The 19,358-nt window shown below is 36.2% G+C and overlaps 1 protein-coding gene across 3 annotated transcripts in view; it reads right to left on the bottom strand.

The window, feature by feature from the left end:
* UBR3 (ubiquitin protein ligase E3 component n-recognin 3) overlaps positions 1-19,358 on the bottom strand; it is a 104,299-nt gene that overhangs the window by 75,093 nt on the left and 9,848 nt on the right. For all 3 annotated transcript variants that reach the window (XM_083842449.1, XM_083842450.1, XM_083842451.1), the window contains exons 2-7: positions 15,852-15,991; positions 15,307-15,465; positions 13,518-13,661; positions 12,867-12,916; positions 8,182-8,248; positions 4,129-4,259 (exon numbers count right to left, since the gene is read on the bottom strand). In XM_083842449.1, the coding sequence (XP_083698575.1) occupies positions 4,129-4,259; positions 8,182-8,248; positions 12,867-12,916; positions 13,518-13,661; positions 15,307-15,465; positions 15,852-15,991 (691 nt within the window). The remainder of the gene's footprint in view (positions 1-4,128; positions 4,260-8,181; positions 8,249-12,866; positions 12,917-13,517; positions 13,662-15,306; positions 15,466-15,851; positions 15,992-19,358) is intronic.

Raw genomic sequence — 19,358 nt, 5'->3', positions numbered from 1 at the left:
CTTCGCACTCAGTACTTTCAATTTCTGAATTAACACTATCTGGACTTCCTTTGCTTAATAGGAAGAAAAAGTACAAGTTGCAGAGTGTCGAAAATTTTCATCTCAAAGTTTAATATCCCATGTCTATTCCTTCTGGAAGTATTCACCTTTTATAAACACAAAATAACACATTTTAAATCCACCCTAAGGCAGTTATCACTACACTGTACACAAATCACTACTTCATTTTTACCCGTCTCAGATTCTGCACTTCTATATTTTTTATTATAGCACTATCATGATAACGTAACACTGCTGTTGGGCACAAGGATGGCTTCTTACAGCAAATATCCTCAAAAATAAAGATCAAGTTGCTGACGCAAAATAAACAAAGCTGAGCAGGATATTACTGCAGGAAACACCACTACATTGCCTAACTTACCCTGCTTTATCTAGCCCAAAATGATGGAAACTTGTATAATAATTGAAAATGTCTTCTATGTACAGCACCTAGCACAATGGTGATTATTTTTTAGCTACAGCCTCTTGCAGCAAATACATAGCAACGCATTTGCAATATACTACCTAACTTGCTCAGTTATTACAACAGCATTCTGGCATTCCAACCTAGAACCACCTACCACATAATTTGTTTTAAATTAAGGCTTGATACAACTGCAATCACTGGCAATGGAATTTAAAACAAATGATATTTATAACAAAAAAATATTTAAGCTATTAATCTGGTATTTTAAGTTAGTATATTAATGCTATGATCATTATTTTTTAAAATCATGATTTATTACTAAACTCCAGCAGCACTAAAATACAACACGCAATTTAGCAAAACAACTTCACAGGTTTCATTTTCCATCACATTATTTCTTCACATTGTATTACATTTAAATAGGATTCTAAGGTTACGTCATGTAGGAACTACATTTTTCTTGAACTGAGTGCTTGGTAAAACAAGTTGACTGCAAAAAAGGTCCTGCTAAGTCAATTGCTTGATTTATTTAAATAAGCACACATCAAATCTTTTTGTGCCTTACATGTATGATAATGAATTTTTCAAAGTACTGTGGATTCACTATCTACACAGCTTAATGCTAGAGTCCTTAACACACTTCAACAAAGAAAAGGCATAAGCTTTAGCCATAAGTTCATTTGTAACTTCAACAAACACAGCTCCTTCCAATTTTGAAAGAAAAAAATGAAACTGAATTCCAGAGGTTAAAATGCTGAAATACTGCGGTAAACTGCAGCCCATATATTAGAATAGCAAGAGTGTGTTAAGTCAGTCCAACTACTTCAACATCCTGTCTTTGAGTGGCTAACACTGTAATACAAGAGGATGATATGGAATGGAGCAAAAATGCAGATATGGCGTAACTCGTCTTTCCAAATAGTCATTCAGCTTCCAACCATTTGCAAGTAGTGGCTTCCTAAGATAGATGTGGTTTTTGCATATTTAATTACCTTCACTGATTGACTCTGTATGATCTTGCACAGCCTTTAGATTTGTAGCCTATGCAAAAACAAAGCTCTTTTTCATCTCATCTTTCCTCTTAGCTGCCATTCAACAACCCCAGAACTTTTAGGAGCCTAACATCAACCCCCGGCTCAGTTAGAGAGAACTTGCTTTTCCCATGCTGCCACATGAAAGTTGTGCTGAAGTTTAGTTTCCAATAGAAAAACCATTCTACGGAATTTGTAGAACAGCACATCGAAGAATTGGTGAAGTCCTATTGCTCTAACTTCCTCAGCCTTCAGTATGGGAAATGCCTGAAGACACACAATTTCTACTTCTCCATTTCTTTATTTTCTTTTTTCCAGTTTATAGCAAGGCTCCACTCTTGCATGATTTACACTCTTCCACCAGTTTGCTGTTCATCGTCAACCACTTCTTTTCTTTCTCCTGGAAGGTCCATTCTATTTCTTTTGTTTTCTTTCTTGCAGAAACCTTGACAATACAAAAACACATCTAATTTCTTGGAATCTCCAGTAAGTTTCTCTTTTACTTTCTTTTTCTTCACTTGTAAATCTTCAAAGCCTCAAATGTCAGAAAGTGCCAGAAGGGATGCCTCAGGCACAAATCCTGTAAGGCAAAGACCACAGAGCTAGTTAACTCAGTGTTTTAGCCTGCCATTTTCAACACCTCTTCCCAATACTCAAACCCTAAGAGAGGTTTGTTTTCTTATTTAAAAAGAAAGCTGTGCAAACAGAGATTGCTGGTGTTTCACTGACTCCTGTGCAGGGTATGGTGGAGTCAGTCAGCTGCACTACATTTATGCTAGCGATTAGAGATTTCAGCTATTTCAGAACATGTACAGATAGCCAGCTCTGTGCCTACCTGTCTGGCTAGCTCACTCAATTTATCAGAAAAACAACCTTGCAAAAGAACTCTGATGGTTTAATAAGCTAAGTTGGCTCAGGAAAAAAAAAAAATCAAACAAGTTGCCACAACAGCAGTGCCAGAAAAAAGTAAGACAAAGTACATGTGGTAAAGATGAAATGGGAGAAAGTAGCAGAAAGCTGAGAAATCACATGAAAGTTCATATCCCTACAGGCATTTCCTGCTCTGACTTGGCTTACTGTTGAAAAATATCTTTCAGACAATAACAGCAATTAAAATAAACAGATTCTAAGAGATTTGAAATAACCAGTGTTCGTGCTAATATTAAGTTTGTATGTAGGAACTGACTTAACTGCTGTTTAATCAAACACAATATTAGCTTGGTAACAAAACAAAAGGAATGTTTAAATAATCCTTTTGTCTGAACGTGCAGTGTGGTGGCTGGAAAACGGATTGCTTCCAGATAAAAGGTTGCAACCAGTAGAGGAAGCGAATATACCACAGCCTCCATTCCTAGTACACAGCGAAGGAAGATTATGAAAAATTCATTGAAGACTAAGACTTCTTGCCACCAGAAAAGTGATCCTAAGATCATTAGAAGTTGTAGTTATTACTTGGTATATCATAAAGGTAAACGTATCAATACTTACAAGATTCCTCCGCAAGCTGCTAGCAGTTGGGTGTTTTCACAGACAGGCAGGACTCTAACCAGCAAAGGATCAGGAGAACTGGGGGTCCACAAGGGTCTCCAAATATCAAGAAGAATTCAAGCTTTATGGCAAGGAATATTCAGTCAAAATGTCCTTACATCTCTTCATGTGTTAGTTGAATCCAAGACCAAGATGGATCTAAGTTGGTATCCCAAATCAAAATAATGTCTCAACATGCACAGAGTATAGCTGAAGATCCATGTTTTATCCTTTTCTTTCTTGCAAGTTATCTTCATATCCTTTACTCCAATACAAGGTTTCAAGAAGGCACAAATGCAGCGCTGCACCATTACAAAGGAGTATTCTTGAAGAAATCTTCATGCCTGGGCTTCAGGATTTCTTGATCTTTGCCTCCCAACAGGAATTGAGAAGGTCCAAAACTTTAGCATGGCTCAAAGGTATGACGTGATCAGAGCAAAATGTTAAGCCTGGCTGCTATGTGTACTAGGTCTTGGAACATGTAGAGCAAACAACCAACCCTGGCTGTGCACCAAGATTTAAAACAGGAAGATGACATCCCGTCTCCGTGACTCCAAACCAGGGGACACTTGGTATGGACAACTGCAAAGCTCTGTAAGGAAACAGCTGGAAGGCTGCCAGAATCTCTTAGGGCATAGCTAAAGCAAGTATACTCACACTGTAAAGGCCTTCATGGAGAAATCACTGCCTACTACAACAGTTGCAACAGGAATGAAGTCACCACAATAATTTACCAGTCGTATCACACTACAGAGTAACTTAGTGCTGAGCCAAATCTTCCAAATGATAAAAACCCAATTTACTACGTAAAACAAACAAACAAAATCCTGTACTCGCAAACATGAACTAATAGCCAGAAAGGAAGAACAGAACACAAGAACAAAAATTAATACTGCTGCTCCAAAATTATCAGTCTTTTGTCCACATCTCTCTTCAAACACTATGCACTTTAGACTTTCTAACAGAATACTCAAAACAAAGTAAAAGATCTGCATTATTTTACTGCTTAGTATTCAGATATAAACATATATGGCTTCGTGCAAGGCATAGTACACTCTAAACATATAAGAAAATGTTTCAATTTGAACGAACTAAGATAAGTACCTTATAATCTTGATCTGGCAGCATGTTGAGTAAGAAAGTCACCATCTTCTGTGGAAATTCATATTTTATTGTCCAAAACAATAATTCTTCTAGAAAACATTTATGCTTCAAAACATCCATGATAGATTGATCTGCATAAAAGGTTGGAGGAGGGGATGTGTGATAATTATGTCATAAATTTTATCAATAACAATGATAATGCAGTTGCAAAATCTGACACACAACTAACAAAAATTTAAGAACATCTTAGTGCACTTTTTTTTTCAGAAACACTGGAAAAAATGAACATAGCCAATACTACATAATGCAAAATCTTGAAGACTAAAAAGAACCTCCTAGAGAAGTCAATGAAGCTTTCAGTACAATTCTACCACAAAAAAAAAGAGTCCAATCTTTGCTGATTGCATTAAACCTTATCGCCTTACTGCAATAGCTCCACCAATTTTAATGAATCACAGCAACCTGTAGTCATTTAATCAAGGGAAGCACTTAATAATGTACACCACTATCTAGCTAAGTGAAAACAGCAAAACATCATTTATGGTTAAGTGGTTAAGTTTTAATCTCCTAACAACACTTCTATTTGCAAAACTCTAAACAAGCTAAATAGAAGCAATAGCGTATTAGCCATTTTTATTTTTAAGGCAAGGTAGGTATAACCCTTGAAAATTACCTATCTTAACTCAATGAGGGATTTCTTTCCCCCAGCCACACAGTTTTTGTTTCATTTGTTAATATAAAAGTCAGCATAATGCCCTGATCAGATGGTATAAGAGACAGTCCCATCCTTCCCCTTTCAACTCCCAGCTGCTCACTCTGCCATCTTGTTCATGTTGACAGCACCCATTTGTACATCCCTGTGGAGTACCTACAATGGAATCAAATCATCTTTCCATTTTGTCAGCCAAGTTTTCAAGGAAATTAGTTTCCCGATACAGTTCACTGCAATGCTGCACAAACACTGACCTCTGTTAGAATAAACTGTTCATAAAGCTGTGGCTTGACAAGAACGTTAATTAACATCACTGAAAAGAAATGCTAAAATACAAAGCTTCATTATCATCATTCGTCATTAGTTATTTATGTTTTAAAACTACAACAGGAACTGTTCACTCCCATAACATTATTTTCTATAGCCTGAATATTATTTCTTTATAACTAGAAATCAACTAGACTTGAGGATAGACGCCTCCACACAATATCGTGTATCCCAATGGGACTTTACAAAGTGCTTCCATCAGCACAGATTCAAAAATGCTCAATCTGGACAGCTTCTAGCCTTGAAGACTCACCACTCCACTGAGGTATGACAGCTTCAAGGACTGCACAGGATGACTTTGTGCCTACTAGTTAAACAGGAATCACCTTCATTTTCCACCGTTACCAAATATCAGAGTTCCACTGTCAAGTGACCAATCAGTGCAAAACATCTCAGGAATTGAGAAAGATAGTGAGAAACAGTGAATAATTTAAATTTTAGGGATCTTCTCAAGACTCTAGCAAGCCACACAAAGAAGAGAGTATTTTATTCAATATATTCTACAAGCGCTGAAATAAAAAATTACCTTCACAGACTCATGAAAGATATTATAATTTTTACAAAATACTTTGTAAAGTGTTACACATCACCTACTGCAGCAAACGTGTGATGATCGTTTACATTTTCCTCCTCGTCTCTTGTTAAGAAATTACGTGTGTGAATTTACTGCCCATGAAAGCTTGGTAGCCATGCAGACTGAAGTCCTCTGTCCGCAGAACAGACAGCACAGGTTTAGGTACATTCCAAGTGCCCCTGAGTGAGAACACCCGGCATGAAGACAAGTGACGCAACACCTTATCTGTCACTGATGCGAAGCTTTCTCTGACATGTACCACAGTTGTACAGCGCATACTAATTGTTTAATACAGCAGCTTCAGTCAGGGACAGAAGAATATATATCCAATTATACCTGCTACAGAATTTAAGTAGGCAGAATGCTCTTACCCAACTTGGAAAATTTGTCAAGAACACTGGGACTAAAGCTCCCACTCTTGGGAAAAAAGAAAAAAATGATAGTTTTATCATGATTTTAAATTTCCTTCAACAAATTAAAAAATAGTGCCTGTGGGTTTAAAATTGTCCTAAACTTCACATATTTAAGATGGTTGCAGGTTTTAAAACAGAGTAACAACAGAAAAGTCTCTCAATACTCAGTCACACATGTGTATCAATGACACCTCAGGATAAAAACCATATTTTCTTTAAAGAAACCTTTTATTCCTTCCCAGTGCCACAAAAGACTCCACAGCCTGTTTTAAACACCTTCATGGAATGTAAGTCTTAGTGTACCAAGACATCCCCGGTATATAAATAACCCCCCAATGAAGACAGTACCGCTAAAGACCTAGGATGGGAAAGGGAGTCTGCTTATATGGAAAAGGTAAATCTGTTTTTATTCAATACTCAGTTTTCTAAAATTTTCTTTTCATACTCTTATTTTATACCATATTGGACATAAAATATGAATACTGAAAACTTCAGAAAACTATTCAATATTTAATAAAAACAGATACTTACCCTTCCCCCACTGGCAGACTCCCTCCTCTGGGGCTGATATTAGGAGCTACCAACACCATGAGCACAGTCCATGTTGGGACCTCAGAGGGGGGAAGACTACAATCCTGGGGGGAAATCAAATGTTGAATTAAAGAACCACTTTTCCTGAAATGCCACTGCTCATACTGTTTTTCAGATTGAGGAAACTTCTAAACATGGGCTTCCTCTCTGCCCGTTTTCCATAATCAATCATTTCGCATCAGAAAAAAGATCATCTTTTTCTTGCATTATCTGACTAACTTATCTTTTAGGGAACTTAACAGTCTAAGTAAGAGAGCTTTCCTGGGGTGTCAGTAAATTGTCTGCAGTTCTCCAAATCTACCACATTTTCCATAACATTATTAATCCGTCACATTTCTGATTCATTCTGAGTCTCTCTCATCCCTGCTTATATAAACACTTATTGCTGCAGTATGCAGAAACCAAGGTACCTCTGCCTGCAGAGCCTTCATGATCTTTCACATATCATTGCTTCACCTCTCAGCAACACACCTGCCAAAATATTTAGTTTTCTGCTTTTCCAACTTTCCAAACTCTTTTTCATTCAAGCTGAGAACACTAGAAATAATCAGTCTTCCTTTCCCATAGCCATCACAACACTTTCATATCTGTTTATTGACTTCAGGAACTTCTGCATTTCAAATTCAAGTTTCAAATCTTCACTTCAACACCTTTACAGGAATTTTTTCAACTTCCACCATCGTTTTTCACCCAAATGTTCTTTTCTCAAACCTTGCAATTTCTTTCCGCTTCTGATGTCAGTCTACACATACTCTCATTAAAAAAAAAAGCATTCAAACCCTTCACTTTTTAGCACAAAAACACATAAAGGAAAAGCATGAGATAAGGCTACCTCATCTCTAGCCTACGTTCATTCTTGAATTAGAACTTGCACTGACCTCAATAAGAGTGCTGTTCATCTTGGACTAGAAATTATACAGAGGATTAGTTTCAGTCTAGGAAAATAATGAAGTGGTTTCAAAGGAGACTTCATTCACATATCTTTTCTTAAGCATGACTACAAAAACATTACAGAAAGACCAGCCAAAACCAGAGAGAACCATTACTGCCTGGCTGAGAACATAATCACATCGTATAGTGGCATAATGAAAAAAAATTGTCAAGAACAAATACACCAAAAACCTGTTTGCCAAGATGTATTCCAATCCTGCCTGCCACACAGTGAAAATAGAATGAATTGTTAGATGCCAGCTTATAACACGAAAGTGACAAAACAGTTGGTTAAATGAAGTCCCAGAAAGTGATACTCACTCCCAAGAGAAATCGAAGTGGCAAATTAGCATCATTTCACTCACTATTCTGTTTTAGACTATTATGTTTAATGCCTGCCACATGCAGCACCACAGTGCTTGGGAAGTGAATGAGTACCCCTAGATAATTCTTAAAGATAAACATAAAGCAAATATGATATACTGAAATCAGTACTTTATAAATACCTTTGGTGGTGCTGCTTAGTTTCACCCTCTTGCGCTTGCCCACACCTTGGCTACCATCCTGGTCCTCCTGGGGTAGAGGAAGAGTTTAAAAAGTTGATAATCGTATATTTAGAATTTTATTGCCAAGTGACTATATGCTCTCAAAATTCTGGCTCAACTATCAAGCTAAAACAGAGATGCCCTGAATATACTCTCTTACCACAAAATACTTCTGCTGTTTACAGGAACCAAGGAGTCAGTGCAACTCATTAGGGAAAACAATTCTTTAAATTGTTCTTTTTCCCCCTACAGGCAACATTATGATCTGCAAGTTCAGACAACTTCATCTATTTCAATAATTTTGTCAGTTGGTTGCTTTGATTTCTGAAACTGGTTGCTACAAAAATGTTTAATTTAGCACTACAAATTTTCTAAATGTTGCACATCCATGGTTTCGCTTTACTCATCAATAAGGATTCTTTTCGTTTGTTTCCTAAAAAACTTATCAGCCAACACTTCAACTCATAAAGTTGGCAACACAAATAGCTGGATATTTTCTAATCAATACAAAGTTTTGTTCCAAGAATAAAGTCCAAGAATAAAGACCAATTCTAATTGCTTGTTTCCTACAGAATAAAGCAAACACCTTATGCAGGCATTTGTCATCTGAAGTTTTCAATGCACTCTGCAAACAAAACAGCAAAGGATCTAAAATGCAATGCAAGTTAAAAACATCACCACCACTTCACAAAATCTAACACTTAGAAAATAATGTGACATTAGAGGACTATATTTAACATTGTGTTTCTCATTTCTAACAATAGCAGTCCCAATGAAACCCTGACATAAACAATAAATTCTACAGGTACTAATGAAATGAGAGAAAATTAATGCAAGTATCTACGGCTAACAGTAATCAATCAATATCAACCTTCTCTAATCAAAGGTCCTACTTTAGTTCTGAATTTCAAGAGGGATGATAAGAACATGGAACACAAGAAGAAAATATTCTTCATTGGTGAGAAAAATTATTAATATTTTTTATATAAGGACTGACCAAAAGTATCACGTTAAGGAAAGATCTGATTTTTTCCTCATCTCTTCAGTACCTCCATCTAAAAAAAATCCGTAGCCAACTTTTAAGATGGACACACATTTGAACTCTTAGATCTCCTGTGGTCTTTGTGAACACGTGCTACTTCTGCGCTCAGGAGGCAGTCAGTTGTCAGCATGTTGTCACTGATCACTCCCCCACCAGAGAGGCCAAAGGTGCCAAACAAAAATCAGACTTGCAGAGATTATGATACTACTACTGCTGGAAGAGTCTGCAATTTAAGTCTCCTGCCCTGAAGGAGGAAGACAAGGATTCAAAATTCCTGTTGCTAGTCAGGTGACACCTTCAGGTCTACCAGCCTTTTCAGCAGCCGCAGTGAAGCCAGAGAGGTGGTAGAGAGTCCTTAATCAGAAAATAAGGCATTTGAGCATACAAATTGTAATTAATGTGTTGGATTCTGACCACCGACACTGCCGCTCTGGCAATATAGAAGGGTAAACATGCGTTGTTTATGAGGAAAATGTTGAACGTTACCTCAAAAGTTGCAATGAAGATTATTTCATTAAAAAGAAGAAAAGTGTTGACTTACTGAGAAATACTTTTGAGAACTGTTTTTTCCTTAATGACACCAGATAGTTGGTTTCCATTACTGCAGTATAGTAGGATTAAATCTTAATGTCAAGTGCAGAAGTATTAACAGCCTTGAGACAGCGAGTGCTAGGTCACACTGTGTTTCCCAAGGCAAGGGATAAAGAATAAGCATATGAGAAAGCAAATGTAGAACACCTTGTTTTTACCCACTTAGTACACAAAAATCATACCAGAAATATATGCAGATTTGCTTTACATAACAGAATATTTAACAGTATGCCTAAGGTGTGCCACCTCTGTCTAAATTTCAAATAATAAATTTTATGTAATATCGGATGCCATTTTATAAAATGGTCTAATTTTTCTACTATTACATTAAACAAAAACTGGAATCAACAACTTTATATAACTACATAATATGTCATTTTAGCATTCATTAAACTACAGTGATGCCAAAATGAGATATCCAATACAGTTATCCACCAGCGCAGTCAAAGTGTTCATGGACTGGGTTTTATTACTTGGAACATACTATTCTCTTAAATAGAAAAGGTTTAGAAATTGTCTTTTCTTTTTTTCCTCCTTTTGTACAAAGGAGGATACAAAGGGGGAAAAACTAATGAAGGAAACTAATGGCAAGTTGTCTCCAAAATATCACAGGTTGGAACACAAACCATTTTAAAAATAAAGCACAAATATACCTATACCATTTTACGGGAAAAAACTAAAACAAAAAAAAAAAAAACACCCACATCTCAGCATAAATTCATCTATCCAATCCATTTTTAACTTAGAACCATCTACCATTGTAGAAATTAAGCCAGACACTGAACTATGCAAAACTTTTCAAGTTACTTAGTTCCCTAAGGAAGTACTACTTCAATTCATATCCTTCAAAATAGCTCTTCATCGGTGAGCTACTTTTAAAACTCACCTCATAGGAAAGTACACTAGCCTTTCTAGATTCATCTTAAATATTAGAGAAAGAAAAACCAGTTAGAAGCGTACTCTTGCTACGTTTCTAAATTCAAGCATAGCTTTACTCTCCTATAAGAGATTATATCAGAGCATAGAAGCTGTAAGTACCCTTTGTAACATATGGGAATAGATAGAGGGGAGGAAGAGAGGTCAAAACAATAGAACTTCTTCCTCATTTCTCTAACAAGCAACTCTCCAGCTAGCTTTTCTCTAGTAAACTCATTTATCTAATACGCATTTCGCCTTCCACCTGCATAGCTCTGTTTAGGCTTTTTTACTTTCTTTTTAGTAATTCGCATTTGGTAAGCAGACCACAATTATGAAAGATTATAAAAGGGAAAAAAAGCCATCTTTCTTTCAGCAATGCTACTGAGATTTACTTATGTAGGCTATTCTAGTACCACATTTATAGAATGCTTCCTCTTTGTTGCTCTGTTTCCTAAAAAAAGCCTCAATATTATTTTTAATTGCTTTCTACATTATATCAATGGGATTTTATTGAAAATAGGAAAGGAAAATCCAGAAGCACAAATATACATTAAAGATCATTTACATTTTTAGTACTTATTGTTTTTACCTTCAACTTTACTTCCTCTTTTTTTTTTTTCCTTTTTTAATTTCTAAATGCAAGTTTCAAAATAGGAACTTGTGCCTTTTTTTTTTATATACATAAAAGTATCTTAATAACGTAATTAAGATCTTAATGTTGATCCCAGGCATGTGAGCATGTACAGAACTTCCATTCAGGTAAATCACATCTGTGCCAACATAGTAAAATATTTACATACAATAAACAGCTAGTCACACCCTGGAGATCAGAAAAAAGTCTCTCTAGAAAGCAGGTGTCTAACTGGCAAGCTGTAGTGTAGTTGCTGTAAATCCCTCCTCATTTATAAATAAAATATCTTTGTCTTAAAACTTACCCTGATAAAAAATTCTTTCCCCACAACATACATCTCTGTCTCTACCTCCATCTTGGACATCCTTCCCAGAAGTAGTGTTGCTGACATCTGATCTCTCTTCAGACTCTTACAACTTCAGATTACAACTCTGTTACCATTACTTACAGAGGTAAAACACCAGGAAGGATACTAAGTTATTTTAAGTTTAGTCAAAAATACTACTTGAGCTTATTAACATTAACTTGAACTGCCTTTTTAATTCCTGGGCCTTAAAAGTGATGTTGCTAGCAGTCTTTCGCATGTTTTTGTTTGTTTGTTTTTGTCAAGTGATGGTGAAAAAACAACAAGCAATACTTTGAAAATGCCAAATTATAAATAGCACTGCTGAAAGCATACCAGATGCTGTTGTGCCTGTGACAGAGGCAAATATGTCATACAACTGTTTCAGATACACACAAACAATTGTTTTACTTCAATAACCGTTCAGAGAATTCAAAATAATCAGAACTTCTATGAAAAATTATACTAAACGTTATTTAAAATTAGTTATACTACCCTACCATATCTCTACGAATCAATCTGAAGGCTTACTACTTGAAATTAAGTTTTAAGTAAGGGGGGGGGGGAACAGACGGACAGACGAAGAAGTTGAAAAAGTAACCCTATGAGAATTTAACTTTCCACATTAAGTTCCACTTGTTTATTATATCTCAGTATAGGAGATTCCCTCCTTTTTACTCCCACACAATATGTTTGGTAAATAGGGTCAAGTCTACACATGGGAATTTCTCTGCAGATAAATTCTCACTGCTACTATCACCAGTTCAGCTGGATTCTCAGGTGCCAAAAGCTGCTAACATCATTCTGAACATCACATGCTTTAAGTTTGCTTTAATCAAGCCCAATTTACTTGATAGTGATTTTTGAAGTACTTAGACAAGTTTCTTCTATATTACTCATATAAATTGAACTGAAACAATATAAGCAGAAATAAGGATTTTTTCCAAGACGTCCTTAGGACATGAGATCTGTTCCTTTATGTCTCCATTATTTCCAATTACCAAAATGGAGAGAGAGAATGTAGTAGACAGAAGAGTAAAGGTTTGCAGGATTTGGCTGCAAGCAATTTCTCCTTTTAATATTCTGTTGCAGTTCGTTATATTCTTTAAAAACAGTCTCACCTCATCTGAAGAATCCCCTTGTCCTGATGTTGCTGTAGCACCTGCTAAACCTTTTGAAATAAGAAAATTTAGAAATTCCTTTCATAAGTCTTATACTGAAAGAAGAATATTTTATGATATTTAATTAACCAGTATGAAATGAAAAAACATTAACTTTCTAAAAAGATACACAGCACTGGACTGAGAAACTGGGGTCAGATTTCCAAGGAATACTCAGAATACAAAATCTGGGTGGGACTTGCAAATACGTTCAATTGCAAAGCTTCAATGTACTGAGTTAACAGAGACATGCTCTTCTAGAAATTGCAAAAAAAAAAAACAGAACTCCAACTGCCTTCACTGATCAAAAAATTCCACAGCACTTTTGTAGGAACAGGTCGTTTAACTTAGTTGCAATGACAAAATTCCACTACGAGCAATTTCATCTTGCCTACTCAAATTCCACTAACTCTACAATAGGAAAATGATGCTTGGTATTTCAGCAGCAAGAAGTGAACATGTTTAATTTTGTTGACAGAATTGAGTCCTGTAATTTGGTGGTGCACTAAATAACAGGTAATTCTACAAGTTTTATTAAGATTTGCCTTTAAAACAAGGTAAAGTATACATAACAATAGTCAAGTGTTATCTTAAATACGTTTTTACACAAACCTTGAACAGCTAATGTGCTAGTACCAGCTCCTTGTTCCTGCATGCCACATGTAAGTTTATCCTCAGGAAATGCCAGTCCAGAGCCTTTCAAAGCAATGAGGTACTTTTCATGACTTTTCTTTGCACATGCATTCTCTCCAACACCTTGAATACATATGTAAAACAGCATTACAGTACAACAGCTACCTGGTTCATATATATTATACTCTAAACAAGCAATCCAAAAATGGTCCATGTTTTAATAAGCTGTACAATTTTGAGAAGTAGAAACTAAGAAGTTTTTCAACTTATAAAACAAAACCCAAGAGACCAGACCTTCTGTTTTTCACCTTCCAATTTGGTGTTTCCTTCTAAACTATATACTTAATTTCCATTTTAACAGCATTGCCACCATTAACACCACAGGAGAAATAAAAAACAAACAAACAAAAACCCCACACATTTATTTTGGTATTTCAAACAAGATTGGGGGGGGGGGGGGGGGGGGGAAGGAAGAAGGACCCAAGATTTCCAGAGGACCAGAACTGTAATGATAATACTCCATATATACATTCTGATAGTTGGAACTTTGAAAGAAAAGTTCAAGTTTTGGCAGCTTCAATTAACAAAAATTATTCCAAAAGATATTACCACTTGAACAGTCTGATGAAGGCAAGTCATATTGTATGCTTTGGATATAAAATTTACACAAAGAAATGGATTGAAGAAAAAATGTACTATAAGGAAAAGATAAAAACCTGATAGTTTGCTCCTCTAAAGTTTAAGGAAAATAAATCATGAAAGAGATGCCAGCATCCTTTCAGATATACACCTTTCACACTCAAAGCTAGAAGTGCAGGTTCTGCTTTACTATCCTCTTCTTTGCTTTCCCTATCTAGACACATATTCTCTATCCCAAAGGTCCAAATAATAAAGCCTTACTTCCTATTCTACATCTCTCTCTCAGGAATTCCATCACATGTAGGAGAAGAGATGTCATTAAATTTCTCCCATTCAAATACCATCAGACAGGAGCAAAAAAGAGGAAAGAGGCACGATAAAGACAACTGCCCCTGCAACAGCATTTCTCCTTTCAAAGATATGAAGATTGCTTGTTCAGCCAGCTGCTGCCAAGCTACAATAATTACTATTTGTTCCACACCTATGCAAAGGACCCAAAAACGATACCTTCTAATTACAAGAAAACAAGACAGAGTTAATTTATACTATTTGGGGTGGGGCAAAAGGGAGAGTGTTAAGACTGACTACCCAACATTTTTAGATTCACTGTCACTTCGAACAGGATAGAACAAATAATTGCTTGTACAGAATTGACTATTTTTAAGAAAAAGAAAGCTTTTCACAGAAGTGCAGTACATACGATGGCCTTCTGCCATTCAAGTCTCCTCCAGTAACCTCTGTGAGAACAGATCCCAAAATATATTACACATGTTCCACTTCCAATAGACACAATGCATCTTATTTGGCAGCAGTAAGCTACCATGTTCACTTCACTTTACAGTGAGTGGATTTATTGCAAAAACTCATTTGAAACCATGCCTCTCTATGCTGTTATCTGGGACATAGAAGATAAGAGATCTACTGCTGTATAGGTCTTAATAAGAAATGCTTCCAGTTGTTCCCAAAGCCCACCCCCCTTCTATCACCAACAAAATATATCCCTAAAAACATGCAATTTTCTGGGGTTTGAGAAACTAGATAAAAACATGCAGCTCTGAAGTCATAAAACTTAAGTCCTTAAAGTCTTCACAATTTAGAAATTTAATTACTAGAAATAACACAAACATACCGGAGCTAAGATCTTTGTAGAACTGTTGGCTAGTCAAAACCTGTGTAAGAACTGATCGCATTGCTCCTCCCATTTTGGTCAAGTCTTCTAGAAAGGAAACATGAGGCTCCAAAACCTGGAGGATTTTATGAAGGTCTTTCTCTGATGGTAGATCAAGAGCTGAAAGCCACATAACAAGAACTTTTGGTATAAACATAATGTAAACTAGCCAAGACCTACACAAGGCAGAACAGCTATGACTAACACAAAAGGAATTAGCTTATATTTATAATGCTCTAAAATTCACGTGTGTAATCTTGACTTCATTTTCTGGAAGAGCTCAACACAATGCTGCGTAACCCTTAAGACATATTTAAGAAGCTTTTCAGCAGAGAACAAAATCAAATAGTCTCACCAGGCAGCAACATGGTTAGGAAAAGATGTACACAATTCAGTGATATAAACTACAGGTAGCAGGCACGTATTTGTGTATTGTGTCTCATATCTCAAAGCAAGAGATAGCAGCATGGTAAGATATGCTAGAGACATGCAAATTTAAAACATACCAGGCTCATTATATCCCTCTCGTAAGTGCTGAATAAGGCTAAAGATGAACTGTGGAAGAACCAATTCTGACATCATCAACAAGTCTTTTGGGACACATGGAACATTTGAATTTGACTTAATCCGGTGTCTTTTACAAAACCTACAACAAATGAGAAAAATGTTAGCCGAGCACAGTTCAGCAGAATTACCATACATCAAGAAAGCCACTACATTTTCCATTTTTCAGAGCATATACTTTTACATTAAAGATGCTGTAGAAACGGTACTCTGAAATTCCAAGCACAATGTTCAAATCCACCTTGTTTCCAAATACAAATATAAAGCTGTCAAATTTATTTCCCTTCCCAAAGTTAACATACCTAGTTTTATCTCACACATTAGAAACATCTTAATTTAACAATTAGAAGAACAAGGATTTTCTTCATCTAGACATACCTCCCAATTTCTAGGCTATCTGACTGAAAATATTTATCTAAAACAGTTTCTCTTCTTTATCTGAAACAGTCAAACACTGAATGATGTCCTGAAGAATCAGGCCGGAGGATGACTTTTTAATGTCTTTTGACATAAATAAAAACTTCTGAAAGCATTGGAATTCACAGGATTAGTATTTACTTCAAATGTATACCAACTGAGATTTACTTATCAAAGTATGATAGAAACACCCTACAAGAACTACACTAATTGCTTCATTTAAAAATAAAAGAAAACATTTCTTCTCTGAAGAATCCCTGTTTGGTGGTAGTTGAGGCTTGGCTACTACACAGCAACATGAGGTTGAGCCAAGTCCCATTAGAGCAGACAGAATGATTTCCCACTGACTCAACATAAGCCTGACTCAAGACCCACTGAATACTTCCCTACTCCCAATCTATTTTTAGAAAGGGCATTTACCAACACCAAAGACTTATTTACCTATGTCAAAGAAGCAGCTAAGAAGGAATAAAGACGTCTAAACACACATAGTTTAAGAGTACATTTTACTGAAAAGATTCACTGGACTTTACTAGTAATTTTTCAACAGGAAGATTAAGAGATTGATTCAGTATCACTGAGATACAGCTTTGTGTGAATATGAAAATTATTTTCTAAGTTTATTCATGCTTTCACTATATGCTATAAGTTCCCTAAGAAGTCTGGTATTCTCTAGAGAGAGCTTTTCCTTGAGGACCATCCAAGTACCACCCTCAAGACAGGAAAGAAATAAAAGAAAAACAAAAAACTTAGGATAAAAAAAAAGATACAAGAGCCCAGTGATGAAGACAGCATCTTCATCTCTGTTTTTACTGAAGTGTGGCTAGCATCTTCACAAGACTTAACACTAAGAGCTTCTCCTGTGCTCTTACCCATTACAGATAACACTTTTTATTACAAAAAGATAAACAAATATAGTAGCAGCCAGATGATCTGCTGTTTGTATATACAGCCTACCCATTCCTGGGGAAAAAACTCCTGAGGAGAAAGAACTCAGTGACGACTAACAACTTCTGAGTTAATGTACAAAAGGAAGGCTTTCAGTTTTGTCATTCACAAGAGTGAATGGCATTCACAAAGTCATTCACTTTCGCTTCTGTCACTCACATTTGACTCATCCACATACAGAAACCTGAACTGCCATAAGTCACAAGCCTCACATTATCTGAGCTGCAATATAGTAGAGTCTTAAAGGCATTTGGTTTCCTTTTCACCGCTACCCTTGTAAGAACGGATCAAAAGTAATAACAATACGGGCCTAAAGACACACAAGGAAAGAATTACTGTGAAGAAATCTGACTGAACCCATGTCTACAATATTTGCTTATGAGACTGTTTTATCCTGTTTTATCTGTTTATCTTTAGACTGTTTTATCAAAAACCAACCCAGCCAACCAGCCACACACCGAACACAACAATCCTGCCACTGGATGGTACTTCTGCAACCCTGAAATAGCGGTCCTCTATTCCCCTCCAAACTCCACTGCCTTTACAGGGTGCCATACCGTTCTTCTACTAATATTGACCAAAATACCAGACAAGGGCTTCCAAGATCCTCAGAGTTTAAAAACAACTGTTTTAACTACAGAAGAGACAGAACCTCAAGCTGTGATGAGGAGGAAACAAATTGAAGCTTTTAATACAGAAAGGAAGAGACACCTATGACAAACTTCACCAAAGGATTACACAGTCAGTCACTGGACAGACAGCAGACAGTGCTATTTCTTAATCAGTTCCTTGTACTTCTAAAAGAGCTTCCCTACCATGGCATCTGAGAAATAATTGTTCATCTACATAAATGTATGCTTCTGCAGCACTTTGAAACAATCAAAATAGGGACAACATGGAACGTTTTCGTAATCTTTCCTGATGACGTTAAGCTCTGGAACTCCATGACTTGGAGCAGGAAGAAGTAGGTTGTCTCCAACAGGTGGTTATGAAAGGTGGATATAAGCTAGATATTAATTAATTTTTACAAAGAATGTCTAAAATTAAAATAACTACAAAGAGGAAGACTGACAGGCCACCTTAATCTAAGTTCTTTTACATGCTTTCAGTGTTGCAGAAAGGCTTTTTCCTACAAGCCTGTAGTTTGTTTAATTTTTAGGATTTCATACTTCTTGTGCTGCACATTTTTCCTTGTAAATATTTTTATTACACTACAATGAGCTTTAAGAATACAAGTGTCTCAGTGAGAGTACCGATCTATTAGCTGGAGATATTCAAGACCTATCTCAGCGAAGAGCTAACATGAAAGTACTAAAATACAAGTCTACAGGCAGACAATATCATCTTTTTTTTTTCCCCTTTATTCTTTTCTCTAACTCAAAAATACACCGAGTCATTTTGTTTCCTATGCATTTTCCTTCTCCTGAAATTTTTTTTCCCCAACAAAAGCCATGGCTAACTTCAGTAAAAGGAGAGAATAACACAGTAACTTGCAATTAAATAGAAATCGAAGTTTAACAAGCAATCTTGTCCACACGACCCCAAATACAATTCTTGAAGTTCCTTATGCTGCATTGATATCTTATTTGTACAGCGTGGAAGAACACTTAACATTTACTTAATAGCAAAAAACACCATGCATTTTTAATATAAGCAACATCTTGACTTTCGAGCAACCTTCGCTTTAGACTTTCCAGGTTCATTTCATTCTCTCGTTCTGTTTCTGCCTTTAATAGTTCTACTGTGAATTTCTGAAACGTATTTTAGAGGTGGCTTCAGGTAAAATAACCCCTTTCCTTTAGGTTGCAGTTCCACAAATGCTTAAGTTGAACTAGGTCAGTCCTGCCACAGTTCTGCCTTTTGCCCTCTTACTTCTTCCAGCAATGCCACTCAATCAATTCTGCCTTAGGCAAGCTCAGGAAGCTAAGCTAGCAGAAAGTTACTTAGTCTTCAAAATATATATATACACACACACGTGCGTGCACACACATCTAGAGTGGCATTTCACTGGGCCAGCTTAAATCCACTAACACTCACAGACCTGCCTCCTCTGCACTGAAAGTCACAATGAAATTGTCAAGTCG

Source organism: Anser anser (assembly GCF_964211835.1).
Source record: "Anser anser genome assembly, chromosome: 6".
Taxonomy (NCBI): Eukaryota; Metazoa; Chordata; class Aves; order Anseriformes; family Anatidae; genus Anser; species Anser anser.
This window is presented reverse-complemented; position numbering and strand designations above follow the sequence as displayed.